Below are 22,498 nucleotides of genomic sequence, written 5' to 3' on the forward strand. Positions count from 1 at the left end.
ATCCAAGGGATTTCCATCAGTTATCTTTGTTTTCTTTGACAGAGGAACCCACATTCACAAAAAAAGCTATTAAATTCACATGAAATAACATCAGGATCACTATAGGTCTTATTTCCAACAATACATTGAGATGGGATAGTTGTAGATGCCTTCTTATTCAACAGTTGACTGATGATTTTCCACGTTGACTTTATAGTATTGTAGGATTCTTGGAATTTGTTAGTAAAATATATTTTTGGGGATATCTGAAGTATGTGAGTCAATTTGTTCTTGTACTTTTTGTAATCAACATCTTAAAGCGCTCACAATTACTTTAGTTAAATATTCTACATTTAATGCTACTAATCATTCCCATCTGTTCATTTCCAGCTGTCAAGTGTCAAATTGGAAAGTGGTTAGAAATGTTAGTATAAAGTATACCTGTATTAGCCACATTATTCAAAGAATTTGTACAAATATGATCAATAAGGGTGTCAGATGAATTGGTCACTCTGTGGGCTTATAGATGACGGGATACAGATGAACTGGTCACTCTGTGGGCTTATAGATGACGGGATACAGATGAACTGGTCACTCTGTGGGCTTATACATGACGGGATACAGATGAACTGGTCACTCTGTGGGCTTATACATGATGGGATACAGATGAACTGGTCACTCTGTGGGCTTATACATGATGGGATACAGATGAACTGGTCACTCTGTGGGCTTATAGATGACGGGATACAGATGAACTGGTCACTCTGTGGGCTTATAGATGACGGGATACAGATGAACTGGTCACTCTGTGGGCTTATACATGACGGGATACAGATGAACTGGTCACTCTGTGGGCTTATAGATGACGGAATACAGATGAACTGGTCACTCTGTGGGCTTATAAATGACAGAATACAGATAGCTGGGAGTATAAAGTATTCAGAAAGTCACGTCAGTGAGTAGTTCTCACTTTTAAATAAGTTTGTCGTAATCACCCAATAGAAAACACATTTGATCTTCATTATTAATCAAATCCAAGGTTGATGCAAGGATATCAATGAAACTATCAATGTCATAATCGGATGGCCGATAGATGGATCCAATTACAACTTTTTGACCACAATTTTTTTTTTTTATATCCAAAGGGATTCAACATCAATGTTATCAGATGTAAGTGCGAGGTCCTCTCTTAGAAATAATTGAAAATGTTTATGAACAAAAAAGGACAATCCTCCTCCCACTCTTGATGTTCTACAGTGGTGAACAGCATTATAAGGAGACGTCATAAAGCAAGGTTGACTCTTCAGTCAACCATGTTTCTGAATGGACAACAATGGAAAATTCATGTTTGAGGGAAGACCGATAATGAACAAGGTGGTCATGATTTTTAGGAAGATTCTGAACATTCAAACGAAAGGTAAAAAAAAAATAAGCATGTCTTGGAATTAAACTGCTATACACAGTTTGTTAAATTTCTTTACATTGTAGTATTCACAAGTGTTAGACTTATCTCTGGTAAATTTCAGGAAATTTGAATCTGTATCAACACATTCATTGTATTTATAGTTCTCTTCATTAATATCTAATGGGTTAAAGACAGACTCGAGAAGTAGGGGTTCTGAGGGTGATGCAGCACCCCCTGAAAAATCTGATTTGTATTTATATATAAAAAAAATATGAATTGCATTATTTATTAGTATTTTATTTTACGAAAGTAGTGCACTGGGCATTTTCTATTATAAATGGACCGATATAGAAGTCTGTAGCACGGACAAAAGTACATTTTCAGTATCTCTGCTTTGGGAAAAAAGGTAGTTGTTTAATTAATAGATGGAATTGTAAGAGTTGTTGCCCTGTCCCTTTCTCTGTGATTGTCATTCTAATGAAATTCAGAAAGAACAAAAGCCTGTCCTCAAACAGGCCTCTACATGCTTTGAAAGTAGGAAAACCTGCAAAATCCGCAGTGTATCAAATACTTGTTCTCCACACTGTATGTCTCGTTTTACTGTGGATATAGATACTTCGTACTGGTTTCCTCCAGCATCTTCACAAGATCCTTTGCTGTTGTTAAGGGATTGATTTTCACTTTTTCTCTAGGAGACAGAACGAATCTCCTTCTTGAACGGTATGACAGCTGCGTGGTCCTATGGTGTTTATACTTGCATACTATTGTTTGTACAGATGTATGTGGTACCTTCAGGCGTTTGGAAATTGCTCCCAAGGATGAACCAGACTTGTGGAAGTCTACCATTTTTTTTCTGAGGTCCTGGCTGATTTCTTTTGATTTTCACATGTCGTCAGAAATAAGAAATAAAAGCTGAAATAAATCACTCTCTAATACTATTCTGACATTTCACATTCTTAAAATAAAGTGGTGATCCTAACGGACCTAAGACAGGGCATTTTTACTAGGATTAAATGTCAGGAATTGTGAAAAACTGAGTTTAAATGTACTTGGCTAAAGTGTATGTAAACTTCCGACTTAAACTGTACATCCACAGGTACACCTGCAATTGACTGAAATTATGTCAATTAGCCTATCAGAAGCTTCTAAAGCCACAACATAATTTTCTGGAATTTTCCAAGCTGTTTAAAGGCAGTCAACTTAGTGTATGTAAACTTCTGACCCACTGGAATTGTGATACAGTGAATTATAAGTGAAATAATCTGTTTATAAACTATTGTTGGAAAAATGACTTGTGTCATGCTCAAAGTAGATATCTTAACCGACTTGCCAAAACTATAGTTTGTTAACAAGACATTTTTGGAGTGGTTGAAAAACCCGTTTTAATGACTGCAACCTAAGTGTATGTAAACTTCCGACTTCAACTGTATTTCTACCAGACCTGGGTTCAAATAGGGCTTGCCTGCTTTCAAATATTTACAGTAAGTTATGCTTTATTTAACATGCACAGCACAATGGAACCACTGGAATAGTTCCAAAAGTGCAAATCATGACCATTTGACACTCAATCAACCGCTTAAAGTATTTTTGTCACGACTTCCACTGAAGTCGGTCCCTCTCCTTGTTCGGGCGGCGTTCGGCGGTCAGCGTCACCGGCCTTCTAGCCATCGCCAATCCACTTTTAATTTTCCATTTATTTTGTCCTCGTCTTACACACCTGGTTTAATTCCCCCAATGACTTGTTCATTATTTAACCCTCTGTTCCCTCATGTTTGTTTGTGAGTGATTGTTTTTTTGTAATACGGCCCGCTATTGTGGGCTCGAATTATTGCGTTGTATTTGTGAATATTTGAGAAAATTCTGTTTATTACTCATATCTGCTGTCCTGCGCCTGACTCCTCTACACCAGCTACACACAGGCAATACTACAATTTTGAAAGAAACCAAATATAGTTTGTGATCCCAGGTCTTTTTCTCAATATACAGTATGGTCTTACACTAATTTAAAGTCATTGAGGATAGCGCGAAAACGTCAGACTGTGTCAAAGCATTTGTGGTTCTCCTTTGTGAGAGCAAGCAGGACTCGACAGGTGTTGTCCGGTACATTCGGCCACCCCAGCTAATAGCGAAGCCCTGCTGAGACATTGAAGCCAATCACAGGTATGACATTCCTGGGTTCAAACACAGGCCTAATTGAATTCCAGGAAATACATTCTAGGAAGCAAAGGAAATAACATCTTGTTTGCGTGATAGTGTCGGCCATTGGAACATTGCCACATTCTTAGCTGCACAATAAACTGGTGAACTTTAAAGCAAGTGAAGTGAAGTGCAACGCAAGAGTCTGGAATTCACTGAATGACACCAACCACTCCACAATCAATCTCTTGAACAGAACACTATCCCTAAAAAAATACTGTATTATTAGACAAGACACTGCTCAAACAATGACTCATCATGCACAGTCATCCTAACCATAGCATTATAATGACTCCTAACAACTAACAGTGCATCATGTCAGTCCGACCATTTATGCCGTAACACTGTCAAGAGCATCTTGGTTGCAAAAATCAGTGGCTGCAGTTTGGCCCCTGCTGTGACAGAGATAAGAGCAAAGAGAGAGAGAGGGATACAGAGAGAGAGAGGCAGAGAGAGCTGAGCCAAGATCAATGGAGCCAGAGACTTCCTCTCTGATTCAATTTAGCTCTCAGTGCAATTCACAAGGCAAGGCCAAACACTGCCTATCCCCTACTGCCTCCCTCTCACTCCTTCTCCCCATTGCCTCATGAATGGCAGCCCAGTGATAACATCACCACGCAGAGTAGTAGTGCATGTGAATTGTGAATGGAAAGGTACGTTAGGGACTGTGGTTGAAACAGACATCCCTGATTCTGCAACATTTGACAGGTTTACTTTACCCACATAATGCATTATTATGTGGTTATAATGCATTGTAAGAATTTTCACAAGTATGCATTATAATGTGATTTTATAATCTCATAATGATCCTGACTAAATAATAGCCAACTAAAGTCTGTTTAAAATTTGCTACAACTAACTATAAGACAGGAGGGAGGTGTTAGAAAACTTCAGAAGAGGCAAAAGCTAAAGGCTCATGAAATAAAACCTCTTATAAATCCCTCCCTCCCCATTCATCTACTCAGGCACATCAATTATTTATAGAGGTCGTTGTTAGTTGTGCTGTTCATCCGAATCAGATCGATTCCACTGTAATACGGAAGCCCCCTGTCCCTGGTCTGGTCCCTGTGCTGCACTGCTATGATGAACTGTGCCCGCTTAGTGGGCATAGTAATGGGCATACTGGGTTTCCACTTTCCAAACAACTTCCTGAGCAAAGCTATTGTATCCTGGTGAGATGAGGAGATGCAGCCATGTTTTACACGCCTGGCAAATTGCATTAACACTTATGCTGATTCACACTAGTGAAAAGTGGATATATCATTTAATTATTCTGTTTTCCTATTGTTTTATGTATCCAGGAAAGGGTGCACTGCAAAAATATTTAGACATACTATAGTGCCTTTTCAGTCTGGGACCCCCAAGCCATATGATAGAAACATGATGCAGTAACATTCTGCAGTACAATATGTTCATTCCTCTCTTTCTTTCATCTATCAAACACATTTTAATGCATGCTGTCAATTAAAATATAGTTCATGTCCTCATGGTCTCTGGTTCGTGTTACTAGAATCAATCCAAACATTTTGATCAAATTATTATTAATTTCTTATGAGACATGGCAGACATTTTGAGACTGTCGAAGAATCGTGACACAGACAGCGTATTAAGAACAGAGCGATAGACATTCTCAAATTCCTTGACAGTGACACGACCTATATCGGCATTTTGTCGTGTTCTATTATGTTCATCGCTTCCTGTTTCAGTCACAGGGTCTTCCCGCTCTGCCACATCCCCCGTTGTGTTGTGCTGATCTCCAGTGTCACCTTGACGGGGCTTGTGTTATGTGTGCGTGTGTGTCTGTCTGTCTGTCTATGTTTCATGATTACCTACTCATGGTGTGATAACATACAGGAAGTCAAGTCCTTTTGTTCACCTGACCTACAATACCTCACAATCAAATGCCAACCGTATTACCTCCCAAGAGAATTCTCTTCGGTTATAATCACAACCGTGTATATTCCCACTCAAGCCAATACCACGACGGCACTCAAAGAACTTCACTGGACTTTATGCAAACTGCAACCACATATCATGAGGCCGCATTTATTGTAGTTGGGGATTTTAACAAAGCAAATTTGAGAAAAACGCTACCGAAGTGCTATCAACACATTGACTGTGGTACTTGCGCAGCTAAAACACTCGACCACTGCTACTACAAGGCCCTCCTGTCGGCAAATCTGATCACGACTCCATTTTGCTCCTCACTTCTTTACAGGCAGAAACTCAAACAGGAAGTACCTGTGCTAAGGACTATTCAACGCTGGTCTGACCAATCGGAATCCACGCTTCAAGATTGTTTTGATCACGCGGACTGGGATATGTTCCGGGTAGCCTCCGAGAATAACATTGACGAATACACTGATACGGCGACTGAGTTTATCAGGAAGTGTATAGGCGATGTCGTGCCCACTGTGACTATTAAAACCTACCCTAACCAGAAACCGTGGATAGATGGCAGCATTCGCGCAAAACTGAAAGAGCTTTTAACCATGGCAAGGTGACTGGGAATATGGCCGAATACAAACAGTGTAGTTATTCCCTCCTTAATGCAATCAAACAGGCAAAACGTCAGTATAGAGATTCAATTCAATGGCTCAGACACAAGACGTATGTGGCAAGGTCCACAGACAATCATGGACAACAAAAGGAAAACCAGCCACGTCACGGTCACCAACGTCTTGCTTCTGGACAAGCTAAACACATTCTTCGCCTCTTTGAGGATAACACAGTGCCACCGATGTGGCCCTCTACTAAGGACTGTGGGCTCTCCTTCTCTGTGGCCGACGTGAGTAAAACATTTAAGAGTGTTAACCCTTGCAAGGCTACCGACCCAGACGGCATTCCTAGCCGTGTCCTCACAGCATGTGCAGACCAGCTGGCTGGAGTGTTTACGGACACATTCAATCTCTCCCTATCCCAGTCTGCTGTCCCCACATGCTTCAAGATGTCCACCATTGTTCCTGTTCCTAAGAAAGCAAAGGTAACTGAACTAAATGACTATCGCCCTCTCGCACTCACTTCTGTCATCATGATGTGCTTTGAGAGACTAGTCAAGGATCATATCACCTCTACCTTACCGGACACCCTAGACCTACTTCAATTTGCTTACTGCCCCAATAGATCCACAGACAATGCAATCGTCATCGTACTGCACACTTCCCTATCCTATCTGGACAAGAGGAATACCTACGTAAGAATGCTGTTAATTGACTATAGCTCAGCATTCAACACCGTAGTACCCTCTAAGCTCGAGGCCCAGGGTCTGAACCCCGCCCTGTGCAACTGGGTCCTGGACTTCTTTTCGGGATGCCCCCAGGTGGTGAAGGTAGGAAACAACACCTCCACTTCGCTGATCCTGGGGCCCTACAAGGATAGGTGCTCAGCCCCTTCCTATACTTCCTGTTCACCCATGACCCATGATTTAATCATCAAGTTTGCAGACGACACAACAGTAGTAGGCCTGATTACCAACAATGATGAGACAGCCTACAGGGAGGAGGTGAGGGCACTGAGAGTGTGGTGCCAGGATAATAACCTCTCACCCAACGTCAACAAAACAAAGGAGTTGATCGTGGACTTCAGGAATTAGCAGAGGGAGCACCCCCCTATCCACATCGACGGTACCACAGTGGAGAAGGTGGAAAGCTTCAAGTTCCTCTGCGCAACAGCGCCTCTTCAACCTCAGGAGACTGAAGAAATTTGTCTTGGCACCTAAAACCCTCAAACTTTACAGATGCACAATTGAGAGCATCCGGTCAGGCTGCATTACCACCTGGTATGGCAACTGCACTGCCCACAACCGCAGGGCTCTCCAGAGGGTGGTGCGGTCTGCCCAACGCATCACAGGGGGCAAACTAACTGCCCTCCAGGACACCTACAGCACCCGATGTCACAGGAAGGCCAAAAAGCTCATCAAGGACAACAACCACCTGAGTCTGTTCACCCCGCTATTTGTATTTGCCAAGGCAGCTGCTACTCTTCCTGGGGTCCAAACACACCAAAGCACCCACATTACATATAAAACAAAAGATAAAACAGTGAACTATGTTTGTACTGAATGAGCTAAAGATAAAAGAGTACATCACATAACATCCCTACACCACCACATGTCCACAACACAAAATGTTCAATAACACCATACAACAATATCACAATGTGTGCGTATGCATGTGTCTGTACCTTTGTGTGTGTCTCTTCACAGTTCCCGCTGTTCCATGAAGTGTATTTTTAACTGCTTTTTAAATTCTGCTATCATCAAGAAGGCGAGGTCAGTACAGGTGCATCAAAGCTGGGACCGAAAGATTGAAAAACAGCTTCTATCTCAAGGCCATCGGACTGTTAAATAGCCATCACTAGCACATTAGAGGCTACTGCCCTATATACATAGACTTGAAATCATCATTGGCCACTTTAATAATGGAACACTAGTCACTTTAATAACGTTTACATATTTGTCATTACTCATCTCATATGTATATACTGTATTCTATTATATTCTACTGTATCTTAGTCTATGCCGCTCTGACATTGCTCGCCCAAATATTTATGTACTCTTAATTCCATTCATCTACTATAGATTTGTGTGCATTGTTCTGAAATGGTCAGATATTACTTGTTAGATATTACTGCACTGTTGGAGATACTGTAAAAACACAACCATTTCGCTGCACCCACAATAACATCTGCTGAACACGTGTATGTGACAAGTAAAATTTTATTTGATTAGAGTGTACCTGTGTGCTTGTGTGTGTGTGTGTGTGTGGTTCAATCAACACCGGTAGTGCTGCTACCCCCCCACACACACACTATTGAGCTGTTTCAATTGATGGGGGTCAGTACAGAGGACTAAGTCAAGCCTTTCCTTCAGTGGGAGGGGTGGAGGAGAACAAATATTTCAGAGGAACCGGGTGGTAAAGGTTGTATGGGTGCGGTTAAGGGTGTGTGAGTCTGATGTAGCTATGAATGGTATCAAAATATAATGCTAAAATAAAACCTTTAACTTGACAAATGCCAGGCATCCTCATGATTGAATGAACTGCTGTGAAAAGACTACCAGGGAAGAGCATCATATTCAACAGACTTCCTGAAATAGGACAAAAAGGATAAGTGTCATGGCCATATAAGGAGGACACATGAGAGGAGTCATCCTAGTAGTTCATCATCACTGATCATTTGACTCAGTAACCAACTACTAACTGGTTTGATTACTAATTTGCTCGGTTGGTGGTCGACTGAAATCTACGCCCCCCAGTGCGTAATTAATTGAACATTTTTTACTACTTGAAGAGATGTATTACTCTATGTGGACTTCATAACGACGCTCATCAAATATTAACCTGCTGTTTCATAGCAGGAGTGTCACACACACACACACACACACACACACACACACACACACACACACACACACACACACACACACACACAAAAGTATTTGGATACTCAATGGTTCCACTTTAATGAATAATACATACAGTACAATATGTCATCCTCTGCTTAATAGGCATAACCTCTTGTTAAACATGGACATGACATCACCTCATTAATGACAACAAAGGAGGGGCACTTATTGTATTAGTCCCTTTTAACCCTTTAAGTCCAGCAGGATGTCCAGCCTTCAAATGCTTCTTTTGATATCTGATACCACAAGTTTCGTGGACTAACAGTGGGAAAACTGGGAATGTCATATGGATCACACGCACAGACCTGCATTCAAATACTATTGACATCTTTCAAATACTTGCAAAGGCTAAAATACTCAAATCTGAGTGTTTGCTTTAGCCTTCCTGGAGTGCCAGAAGGGCAGTGTTTGCCATTTTGGGACTTTTGTATTGGTTCCATTGCAACAGGCAAGCTTAATCAAGCACAGATAAAGTATTTGAAATGTTTTCAGATAGTATATGAACCCAAGTCTGTGTAGTAGCAGGGGTTTCTATGTCAAAATGACTTGTCTTCTAACTTGGAGCCACTCGAAGATCGAAGCAGACAAACCTGTCGGAAGACTCTTATTGATTATTCAATCAATAAATCATGTGCTCGATGCAATCTAAAAGCCAGGCCGTTTCCTGTCTAACTAGATTGAAAGGATAAACAGACAGAGGCTATTATTGTTGCCTAATTATCTTGAGGATGTCGGTAATGTGTGGTTGGGCTTACCATCAGGTGGCATTGAGAACAATATTGGCCAACAGTAATCTCTTTAAAGGTAATTATTTATATATATTTTTTTACATTTAACCTTTATTTAACTAGGCAAGTCAGTTAAGAACAAATTCTTATTTACAATGACGGCCGAACACGGACGACGCTGGGCCAATTGTGCGCCGCCCTATAAAGAATGAGTGTCAGTTTATTTAAATGATCATTAAACCGATTCGAAAAATACCAGATTGGACCTTTAAATATAATGGTCTATATAGGCCTAATGCACACAGGCTCTGCTTTCTGAAATAAATAGGCTAGATTAATCAAATTCAAGGCTAAATTCAATCCCTTAAAAATATAATCAGCGGTGTCGGGCAGGAAACATAGGACTATCAAGTAAAATAATAGCATATTGGTTGTGCGTCTTTACACGTATGCGCTGTAGTCTATTACATGCCTACTATATGCTACTGAGTAGAAGATGCAACTTTCTCACTCTCACAACCATCCCCAACAAATGAGGAAATGATCAAATCCCAAGAGGATTTGTCTATAAAGAGAGCGGAACTAGTCTACACAGGAGATGGGGTCTGGACAGAAGACCGAATGCAAATGGCAAGACTATAATAGAATTTGGCAACATGGACATGGAGATTACGTTGTCTCTCTAAAACGATTTTTAAAAGGTAAGACCATCTCTAGACAAAAGTAATCAAAAGTTAAATGATTTGTAAGATTTAGAAATAAAACGAGGTGTCGGCAACTCAATGATATAGGCTAACTCTTTTCAGAGCAAATTACTTTATACATTGTACAACTGTATAGTAAGTGTAATTTTTTATAATTGATTTGATATAAATCTGTGGGGCACTCACTCTCAAACATCATGACTTGTCTTGACTCTGAAATTACACTGCCTTTGTCTGGTCCTCCCCTTATACACTTATCACTAACCTTTTCTGAGTCAAGATCACTTTCGCAGTCAAAAAGTAAGCTGAAATCTACTGCTCAGATGTATTTTTTCATTTTTAATTTTTTTTACATTAACCTGACAAACAGTTTTGTAGGAATGAGGTTTGGGCAGTTGGCCTAAAACATTATCACAACATATTGGCTATATGATTGGCCTGCCAATATTGTTAATCAGACCATATTACATTTCAAAACTCGAGCTTTGATAACACAATTCATCAGTTGGTTTAGCACTTGTGGAGCATGAATTTAAATAATTCGCTTTTTTATTTGACTGGACTGATGGTACCTGCATCTGATAGTCAACGAGGTCAAATCACGACGTCAGTGATCTTCAGGTCGAAAAGTCGGAGCTCTAGAAAGATGCCCGAGTTTCCGACTTGGAATTGATGACTGTTGGATGACTGTTCAAAACGATTTTTCCCAACCGCTTCTCACCGTCCCTGCTCTCTCCTTCCTTTCCTCCGGTGAGACTGACCAGAGAGAGGGGACACCGTCTTCCACCTGATGGCGAAGCTCGAGTCACACCGCATCTGCGTCATGCACAAATTCATGTTGTTCCTATGACCAGAGAAAGTTAAATATTTCTTAATATTAAAATCGACACGACGAGCTGCTAATAATAATAAAAACGCAGGGCTATCGATACTTGGCTACTCATTCATTGCGGCTGCAGGCCGAGCAGAAGTACGGAAAAGCGAGTTTTGTAAAAGTGTTGAATAAAAATAGTGACAGTGCTGAATATAAACTTAAACATGAACTCACTCATAAAAACTGCAGCTCTTTGCTGTATTCGTTGACAGTCTCTCTGTGCTCATGGTTTTAAAAGTTATTAAATATTACGTAGGCTAGTAGCCTACTTGGCTGTGGCCAGGGTCATGGAAGCTCGGTAGCCACTAGCCACGGTGATTTGAGCTATCCGATTGAGCAGCGCTGTAAGATGCACTCGATTTAGTCACAGAATTGCCGGTTCGCCGGGTAGGCAGAGTTTGTCTCATGGGAACACTTTGCTTACCCGGTGCGCAGGACTTTTGAATCAAGTGCATCTACTGTTATAAACTCAACACGATTTCAAAAAAGGAGAGCAAGCCTTTATCATTCGTTGGCTTTTCCACATAAATATTTGGTGATCGACTTGGAATGCCTTGAAGATCGAACGGTTTGCGACCACTGTGCTAGGGCATACTTAGGTAGTAGGCAAGAGTAGCAATAGTATGTCTTCCCAAACTGATTATTTAAAAAAAGATATATATATACTTAAAAATATTATTTCAGTATTTAGAAGTATGTATGTGATACATATACTTTAGTATATTTAAATGATCTAAATTGGAAGAATTTGAAATAGATTTAATGCATTTAATGTAAAATGTAATGGTGTTTTATTAGCATTTAAGTATATTAAATATATTTACAATTATCTAAATTGGGACACTTTTTTCTTCAATCAATCAATCATTCAATCAAATATATTTAAAAAGTCTTTTTTACATCAGCAGATGTCACAAAGTGCTTATACAGAAAGCCAGCCTAAAACCCCAACCTGCAAGCAATGCAGATGTAGAAGCATTGTGGCTAGGAAAAACTGCCTAGAAAGGCTGGAAGGAACCTAGGAAAGAACCAGGCTCTAAGGGATGGCCAGTCTTTTTCTGTTGTCCGGGGTGGTGATTATAAAACCTATAAGATTATAAGTACCTGGCCATTAAGGCCAGATTGTTCTTCAAGATGTTCAAATGTTTATAGATGACCAGCAAGGTCAAACAATAATCACAGTGGTTGTGAAGGGTCCAACAGGTCCACACATCAGGATTAAATGTCAGTTGGCTTTTCATAGCCGAGCATTCAGACAAAGTTTTTTTTATAACTAAACCAAGATAGACCACAGCTTGACATGAAAAGCCAACTGTTTTTATTTTTTATTTCACCTTTATTTAACCAGGTAGGCCAGTTGAGAACAAGTTCTCATTTACAACTGTGACCTGGCCAAGATAAAGCAAAACAGTGCGACACAAACAACAGAGTTACACATGGGATAAAAACAACTTACAGTCAGTCACACAATAGAAAAGTCTATACAGTGTGTGCAAATGTAGTAAGATTAGGGAGGTAAGGCAATGAATAGGCCATAGTGGCAAATTACAATTTAGCAATTAAACACTGGAGTGATAGATGTGCAGAAGATGAATCTGCAAGTAAAGATACTGGGGTGCAATAGACCAAAAAAATAAATAACAATATGGGGATGAGGTAGTTGTGTGGGCTATTTACAGATAGTGTACAGAACTATTTTCTATTTCTGACGCAGATCGCGCTGAAAAGTCCTGCCTCTCTCATCTCCCTATTGGTAGAAGCAGGTATTCACGTGCCATCTCCTCATTGGTTATACCCATGTTGTCATGGTAATACTATGAAAGTTTAGATGGCAATCACCATATAAATTCAAAGATGAAAAAGCCTGGAAGGAGGAGAGATGACTAGAAACGATTCGGTTGTCCGTTTTATGTGTGGATTAATTGGCAGAGTAGAGGAGCTTGTGCATTTCAGGTAAAATAACAACTCAATGTTTATATCCCAGGACAAATGAGCTAGCAACAGCAAGCTAGCTAAATAGGACAAATGAGCTAGCAAGTGCATGCTAACTAGCTACATTGCCATACATGTTTAATGCTTTTCGACTTGCCCCCAAATTAATGTAATTGGTTCAGAGTTTGTTTTGATATTTTAACCTGCATGTCGTGATCGCGTTTGGTGTAGGGGGACAAAATAAATGTGTGCACGATGGAGCACGCGCGCAGCCGGTTTGGGTTCCGTGTTAGTTAGACCCGACGATGTATTTCTATGTACAACTTTAGCTAGCCGTTGCCATGACATCACAGATAGAATAATGAGACAGATATTTCACCGGATGTATAAATGTGAAGCATCCGCTTGGCGTTTCCACTCACTCCCAAATATGGTAGTGGGAGGAAGCCCACAATACAGTTTTCTGTTCCCAAAACTATCATATGTTATGAACAAAATGGACTAAGTTTTATAGACTTTGCCCTTTGCAACAAAAACAAATTAAATCACGTTGTTTAGACAGAGTGCAAAGGCGAATTCATTTATTGCACACGCACACTTACTCCACAGAGTAGGCATTCCCTAACGGAAATATGCATGCTTGAACGGGTCAATAGGATCTCGCTTGCTCATGCGTGGAAATGCCCATCTCCATGCGTGGAAATGCCAACTATGACTCATTTGTTCCCATTGGAAACGACAGGCTGTGGTCTTGGTTTAGTTATACAAATATTTATAAAATATTTGATGACATCGCCTACAAGTGTGATCGGGGATTTCTATTGGAGAAGCAGTTTTAGCCTATCTTAATTCTGTACTCTCTTTGATCATATTATAAGTCAAAACTTAATCTACAGAAAAGGATGCTGGGTAATGCAAAAATCTTTGCACATACTTTTGAGGAAGTATACTTAGAATATTAGATCTACATGAGTGCAAGTCTCATGGCACGACCGTGGCGATATGTTGGCACATGAGAATTATTAGATAATGGCAAATATTTGTCAATTTTTGCATTCTATCCATGCTGGCTTTTGTGGGCTACATGAGACATGAAACAGATAGGTGGGAGGGGATACTGGCTTCGCCAATTTATTAATGTGCAATTTGCCTAAATGGATAATGGAAACACTTCAACTACTTCATTTTTATTCGACACTCTAGGTTTTTGCAACAAAAACATGTTCTTACTTTCAGCTGTTTTTATCGGCACAAGACAGTGAAAACTAACCGTAGTAGTCAATTGTCGCATTTATTTTCTATGCAAACTTTCTAAATGTCAACAAAAAAAATCACTGTTCAAGCTAATGGGATCCTAGCTAATAGGAATTCAGAAAGTACTTTGAAACACATTGTTGGCACTGAAACTATACTTATAGTGTAATTGATCACTCACAAAGCAGAGTTTTAATTTTTTTTTAATCTATGTTTCAACTTAAAAACAACGCCAAGTGTATTTGTAATTAAAATACTAAATTACAATTAAGTAGACTTAAGTGTAATGTTTTTAAAGGTCAACTGCCCCTTAGAACCAACTTATCTGGTTTTAAACAGCCTATGTGGCATTGATATTTGAACCTTTATTTAACTAGGCAAGTCAGTTAAGAACAAATTCTTATTTACAATGACAGCCTACACCGCCTAAACCCGGACGAAACTGGGCCAATTGTGGACAGCCCTATGGGACTCCCGATCACAGCCAGTTGTGATAGTCTGGATTCAAACCAGGGTGTCTGTAGTGACACCTCTAGCACTGAGATGCAGTGCCTTAGACCGCTGCGCAACTCAGGAGCCCATGCCATGCTCCAGACAGTGAGACAGACCTTCCCATTACACAGCGCCTCAGACTTGTTTACACAATAGAACACATTACATGTGGAGTGGCCACTTGCTGATGTGTTTGATAGTGTATTACTCAATCCACCACTTTTTCGGGCAACATTAGAATTGAGATGATCAGAGCATACTTGTATCCGAACTGCAATCCGAGCGACCTGTTTTGTAATATGATTTACTATAAAACACTGCTAGACAGACACACACTCTGGTAATAGATAGTGAGAAAGTTGTACAAAAAAAAAACCAGCACCAAAGCATACATGTTGCCACTTGCCAGTGACTTGATAAACTCATTGTGGCCTGGCTGCTCAATGTGCCTGCTAGCTTGTGTCCATAGCCACAAGATGTAGGGATGCTGAAGGTGCTGCAGCACCCCCTTAAAAATCGGAATAATAATTAAACATATTTTTTTTTAAATCAAAAGTAGTGCACTGGGCCTTTAATAGTCCTGTATCAGGGACCAATATAGCCAGCGGGCAAAAATATTTGTCCAGCTCCAACGATAATCTTATTCTCCATTCATCAGTCATCTAAGTCAGTGACGTACAAGTTGAGTGACATTTTATGTATGCATGCTGAAAGTCAGGAGTTAATTTGTTCTCTGTTCTATGTATTTGGTCAAACACAATCCTCTCCATCAGTTTACTAAGAACAGGCAGCAAACTGATTGGGTGGCTGTTAGAGCCAACAAAAGGATGCTTTACTATTTGTAGGCAGTGGAATTACTTTAGCTTCCTTCCACGCCTGTGGACACGCACTCCCTTAGACTTTGGTTAAATATATAGCAAATAGGGGTGGCAATTCAGTCTGCTAACATTCTCATTATACCATGGACTTGTTGAATACTTGTTTCTGATTGGCTTGAAGGGCATTCTAGAGTGTGCACTATATTTGCGCGGTAGAATTCAATGGCTATAGTTCATGTTCCATGTCTCAACTGCTTTTGAAAGCATAAAGTCGAATTGAAAACATTATTGGCGCTGTTGAATTTTCATAACGGGAAACTAGGACTGATGGTTAGGTTAGCTAAACTACCAAGTCTGTTTGTTTGGTTACCACGGAAACTACTGTAGCTAACTAGTACACTTGCTAGCTACTTCAGTGTATGTTGAACACATTTCTACCGCCAAATTAACACATTTCTAGTCGTAAATGTGTTAAATTATAGTCATGGTATAAAAGGGATAATCAACTTGGGGCTCTATGCGTTCTCTGGAAAATAATCCAGCTCTGTGGAAGGTCAGTTCTCTGTGAACACACCTTCCACTTCGTTTATTATTTTCCATAGAACTCATAGTCCCTCGTTGATTATCCCTTACATAGTTTCCCATCTAGGTTGTCTATACCTGGTGGCTTATCATTATTGATGGAAAACAATAGTTTTTCCACCTCTCCCATACTAACTTGACCAAATTCAAAACAGCAATCCTTCTCTTTCATTATTAAATATTTTATACAAAAATATGACGTTTCACTGTTCAGTGTTGTAATTTTTTCCACCTTACTAGTGAAATTGTAAAAAAATTGTAAAACTGCCACAAGTCTGGTTTATCCTTGGGAGCAATTTCCAAACGCTTGAAGGTACCACGTTCATCTGTACAAACAATAGTACGCAAGTATAAACACCATGGGTCCACACAGCCGTCACACCGCTCAGGAAGGAGAACCTCCTTTGGTGTGAAAAGTGCGAAAATGGACAATGACCCCAAGAATACTTCCAAAGTTGTGGCAAAATGGCTTAAGGACAACAAAGTCAAGGTATTGGAGTGGCCATCACAAAGCCTTGACCTCAACCCTATAGAGAATTTGTGGGCAGAACTGAAAAAACGTGTGTGAGCAAGGAGGCCTACAAACCTGACTAAGTTACACCAGCTCTGTCAGGAGGAATGGGCCAAAATTCACCCAGTTTATTGTGGGAAGCTTGTGGAAGGCTACCTGAAACGTTTAACGCAAGTTAAACAATTATAAGGCAATGCTACCAAATACTAATTGCGTGTATTCTGACCCACTGGGAACTTCTGAACCACTGGGAATGTGATGAAAGAAATACAAGCTGAAATAAGTAATTCTCTCTACTATTATTCTGACATTTCACATTCTTAAAATAAAGTGGTGATCCTAACTGACCCAAGACAGGGATTTTTTACGAGGATTAAATGTCAGGAATTGTGAAAAATGTATTTGGCTAAGGTGTACGTAAACTTCCGACTTCAACTGTAAGTGTTCCTTTTGTCCAGGTGGGAAAGGGCAGTGTGGAGTGTAATTGAGATTGCGTCATCTGTTGGGTCTTTATGTAAATTGGAGTGGGTTTCCCAGATGATGGTGTTGATGTGAGCCATGACCAGACTTTCATGGCTGCTGACGGTAGCTACGGGGCGGTAGTCATTTAGGTTACCTTCACTTTCTTGGGCACAGGGACTATGGTGGTCTGTTTGAAAAATGTTGGTATGACAGACTCAGACAGGGAGAGGTTGAAAATTGTAATTGTAATTTACAGTTCAAGTCGGAAGTTTACATACACCTTTGCCAAATACATACTGGAATTGTGATACAGTGAATTGTGTGAAATATCTGTGTGTAAACAATTGTTGGAAAAATTACTTGTAACATGCACAAAGTAGAAATTCCTAAGTCCTAAATTACTTGCCAAAACTATAGTTTGTTAACAAGAAATTTGTGGAGTGGTTGAAAAACGAGTTTAAATGACTCCAACCTAAGTGTATGTAAACTTCCGACTTCAACTGTAACTTGTCTGGTAGGCTTGTGTCAATGGGCAGCTCTCGGCTGTGCTTCCCTTTGTAGTCCCTAATAACTTTGCAAGCCCTGACACATCCGACGAGCGTCGGAGCCGGTGACGTAGGATTCAATCTTCGTCCTGTATTGACGCTTTGCCTATTTGTTGGTTAGTCTGAGGGCATAGCGGGATTTCTTATAAGCGTCTCTAACCTTGCGGATGTTGCCTGTAACCCATGGCTTTTGGTTGGTATACGTACGTACGGTCACTGTGGGGACGTTGTCGTCAGTGCACTTATTGATGAAGCCGGTGACTGAGGTGGTATACTCCTCAATGCCATTGGATGAATCCCAGAACATATTCCAGTCTGTGCTATTAGAATAGTCCTGTAGCGTAGCATCCCCATCATCTGACCACTTCCGCATTGAGCGAGTCACTGGTACTTAGTTTTTGCTTTTAAGCAGGAATCAGGAGGATGGAATTATGGTCAGATTTTCCAAATGGAGGGCAAGGGAGAGCTTTGTACGCGTCTCTGTGTGTAGAGTAAAGATGGTCTAGAGATTATTTTCCTCTGGTTGCACATGTGACATGCTGGTAGAAATGAGGTAAAATTAATTTAAGTTTGCCTGCATTAAAGTCCCCGTCCACTTACAGTTAGTTTCTTAAACAGGTGCATGTTTGTCAACAATTGGAGCAAAGCTCTGCAGAATTTGTGAATATTTTATCAATACAAGTGGATGTCACAGATAGAACACTATTGGTATGCACTCTAGTAGGTTGAGTGATAGCCTGGGTGATATTACAGGCATTAGTCACAGTTAGAAGCTACCTCTTGAGAGGAAAGCTAGTTGTTAACCAGTCAATCTTCAGGTCACCCAGAAAATAGACCTTTCTGTTACCATCAGACACCTTATCAAGCATTGCACACATATTATCCAAACACGGATTGGTTAGCACTTGGTGGCCTTTAGCAGCACTCCAAAAGAAGAGGCTTTAGATGAGGCAGGTGAACCTGCAACCACAACACTTTAACAACATTTGACATGAGATCCTCTCTAAACTTTAGAGGAATATCTAATCTAACATAATAAACTTTCTACCTGTACTGTTTGAAATTGGATTTCAAAGCTTTTGTTGATAACCATCCCATTGTTTCATCAGTGAATGTTACTTTATCCACATATTGACTTGGTTATCTCTGTCTATTAATGTAGCACAGAGCTGAATGAAGAAGAGGGAAGGCCATGTCTGAGAAGAAATCCCGAAGTTCGGACATCTGTCCCAAATGCGGCATCCGCAGCTGGAGTGCCGACGGCTACGTGTGGAGCTGCAAGAAACGCTCCCGGAGTTCTCGAAACGATCCGGGCCTTCGGGGTCCGGAGGGGGTAGGGCCGATTGAGGAGCAAGGAGCGCGTTCCACCTCATGTCCGCGGAGACGGAGAGAGAGGAAGTGTAGCTGTACCGTAATGGGGGAAGTCGACATAGATGTCCCCTGTCGGAAAGCCCTTTCTAGGCGCTCTCTCCGGCAGAAGTTCCAGGATGCAGTGGGTCAGTGTTTCCCTCTCCGCACTGACCATCGCCACCACCACCACGGCTGCCCAACGGGGGCCTACCAGGGGGCCTTTTCTGTGCTCCTCTGGTCCAAGCGTCCGATCCATGTCACGGAGCTCATGCAGGACAAGTGCCCCTTCTCGTCCAAGTCAGAGCTGGCCCACTGCTGGCACCTCATCAAGAAGCATGCCACCCACCCCAGCGCCATTGTGGGCCTAGAGGTTGCCCAAGCTGCCAAGGCTGCACAGGCTGCTGGCAAAGAACCAGTCCTGTCCACTTCCACATCCCCACCTTCGACACCTCTTTCATGGGAGGGCATCTGCTTGAGTAGGCCCCTGAGCCTTGAGGACTGGGACCTCTCCCATCCGCATGGCAGAGCAGCCTATGGTGGCAGCCATACAGATTACATCCTAGTCCCTGACCTCCTGCAGATCAACAACAGCCCGTGTTACTGGGGCGTTCTGGACCGCTTCCAGGCAGAGGAGCTCCTGGAAGGCCAGCCCGAGGGCACCTTCCTCCTCCGTGACTCGGCCCAGGACAAGTTCCTCTTCTCCGTCAGCTTCCGCCGCTATAGCCGCTCCCTCCATGCGCGTATCGAGCAGAACGGCAAGCGCTTCAGCTTCGATGGCCGCGATCCGTGCATGTACCGGGACCCGAGTGTGACGGGCCTGCTCCGGCACTACAGCGACCCAGCCACATGCCTCTTCTTCGAGCCCCTCCTGTCCCGCCCTCTGGCCCGGACTTTCCCATTCACCCTGCAGCACCTGTGTCGCGCAGTGATCTGTAGCTGCACTACGTACCAGGGCATCAAGATCCTTCCACTGCCTCATCAGCTCAGGGACTATCTTAGGCAGTACCACTACAAGTGCAATGGGGCTTGTGCAGTGTAAAACAATGACAATTTCTGACTTCATAATTATAGTCCCATGGGTTACTACTCTTCAATATTGACCATGTTTCATTGGTTTTTAGAGACTTGTGAAGACCCTGACTGCTACAGTGCCTTCAGAAAGTTTTCACACCCATACACTTTTTACACATTTTGTTGTGTTAAAATTTAGATTTTGTGTCACTGGCCTACACACAATATCAAATAATGTCAAAGTGGAATTATGTTTTTAGAAAAGTTTACAAATTAATTAAAAATGAAAAGCTGAAATGTCTTGAGTCAATAAGTATTCAACCCCTGGCAAGCCTAAATAAGTTCAGGAGAAACAATTTGCTTAACAAGTCACATGATAAGTTGCATGGACTCACTGTGTGCGGTAATAGTGTTTAACATGATTTTTGAATGACTACCTCATCTCTGTACCCCACATATACAGTACAATTATCTTTAAGGTCCCTCAGTCGAGCAGTACATTTCAAACACAAATTCAACCACAAAGACCAGGGAGATTATCCAATGCCTTGCAAAGAAGGGCACCTACTGGTTGATGGGTAAAAAAAAAAAGCAGACATTGAATATCCCTTTGAGCATTATGAAGTTCTTTGGATGGTGTATCAATACATCCAGTCACTATGAAGATACAGGCATCCTTCCTAACCTAGTTACTGGAGAGGAAGGAAACCGCTCAGGTATTTCACCATGTAGCCAATAGTGACTTTAAAACAGTGGCTGTGATAGGAGAAAACTGAGGATGGATCAACAATATTGTAGTTACTCCACAATACTAACCTAAATGACAGAGTGAAATGTAGGAAGCCTGTAAAGAATAAAAATGTTCCAAAACATGCATCCTGTGTGCAACAAGGCACTAAAGTAAAACTGCACAAAATGTGGCAAAGAAATGAACTTTGTCCTGAATACAAAGTGTTATGTTTGGGGCAAACCCATCACATCACTGAGTACCACTCTTCATATTTTCAAGCATGGTCATGGTTACATCGTGTTATCGGCAAGATTTTCTTACCAAGATGACATTGAATGTTCCTATGTGTCCTAGTTACAGTTTTGGCTTAAATCGTCTTGAAAATCTATGGCAAGACTTGAAAATGGCTGTCTAGCAATGATCAACAACCACTTTGACAGAGCTTGACGAAAGATAAAATAAAAGTATTCTACAATCCAGGTGTACAAAGCTCTTAGATGTACCCAGAAAGACTTACAGCTTTAATAGCTGTCAATGGTGATTCAAACATGTATTGACTCAGGGTGTGAATACCTGTGTAAATTTGATATTTTAGAATTTGATTGCATGTTACAGTGAATGATTGTAGTCGTAAGTATTGTAAATGCTATGAGGAACTGCGCATCTGGTTTGAAAGCGATCTCTTCTGGATAATGTAGCCTAACTTCCCGATACAATAATCCTTGCCTCCTCACAGTGACTGCTGTAGATGTGGAGTATGATAACACACAGAAACACTTTAGTGTATTTTATTATGTACATTTACACATATAATGCAATATGTGAGGACTGTTTATAAAAGTAGTTTCATGGCCTAAATGTGGTCCTCGTTTTTATACAGAACTTCGATTTTCAGGCTCATTGCTGGAGGATGCAGAGGGATGCAGTCTTATCTGACGCCACAAGATGGCGATATAAATGCACTGTTCATACTCAAGGTATGGTTTACTCATGCATTGCAAGTGGGTTAAGGCATCCTAATCATACAATACCGTACTTTACAGTCTCTCTTAGTAATACATAGTACAGCATATTGATGACTGGTATTCACATCCTGGTATTCGTGTCTTAGTGGCTGACACAGTTTAGTTTCTAAAGTCTGTATGTCTTGGTTGACACAACATTTCATGTTGTTTTTCAGCCCCAGCATAGTACATACAATGGATACTGTTTCATATTAGCCCTGTATAGAGAGCACGAATACCCCAGTGATATATTGAGTCATGGTCTTCATAATATTGCTTCCTCAAAATGCTAAAATTGTCAACCACCGAAGCAGCCTTTATTTAATATCATTCACTGCATGGATACTGCAGGCTACTTCTCAATACAAACAATCAATGCTCCATCATCATACCTATTTTTTGTGACATTCTATTTTGCAGAACTAACTCTTTTTGTTTTCCCAAGTCGAGAACCTGTTGTCACATCAACAAAACGAATATCCTCGGTCTTGTAGAAAAGCACTTCTGTCTTCCCACT

General features: G+C 41.0%; 1 protein-coding gene across 1 annotated transcript; it reads left to right on the forward strand.

The window, feature by feature from the left end:
- The first annotated feature begins 13,159 nt into the window (after positions 1-13,159).
- On the forward strand, positions 13,160-20,425 carry socs4 (suppressor of cytokine signaling 4). The gene is made up of 2 exons (XM_020499772.2): positions 13,160-13,243; positions 19,049-20,425. Exon 2 carries the CDS (start codon positions 19,079-19,081, stop codon positions 20,273-20,275), a length of 1,197 nt encoding a protein of 398 aa, XP_020355361.1. The 5' UTR covers positions 13,160-13,243; positions 19,049-19,078; the 3' UTR covers positions 20,276-20,425.
- Positions 20,426-22,498: the final 2,073 nt, after the last annotated feature.

This window comes from Oncorhynchus kisutch, linkage group LG14 (assembly GCF_002021735.2).
Source record: "Oncorhynchus kisutch isolate 150728-3 linkage group LG14, Okis_V2, whole genome shotgun sequence".
NCBI classification, from domain to species: Eukaryota; Metazoa; Chordata; class Actinopteri; order Salmoniformes; family Salmonidae; genus Oncorhynchus; species Oncorhynchus kisutch.

Bases quoted from the DNA above. Each gene is read 5' to 3' on its own strand.
- socs4 (XM_020499772.2), top strand. From the start codon at position 19,079: ATGTCTGAGAAGAAATCCCGAAGTTCGGACATCTGTCCCAAATGCGGC.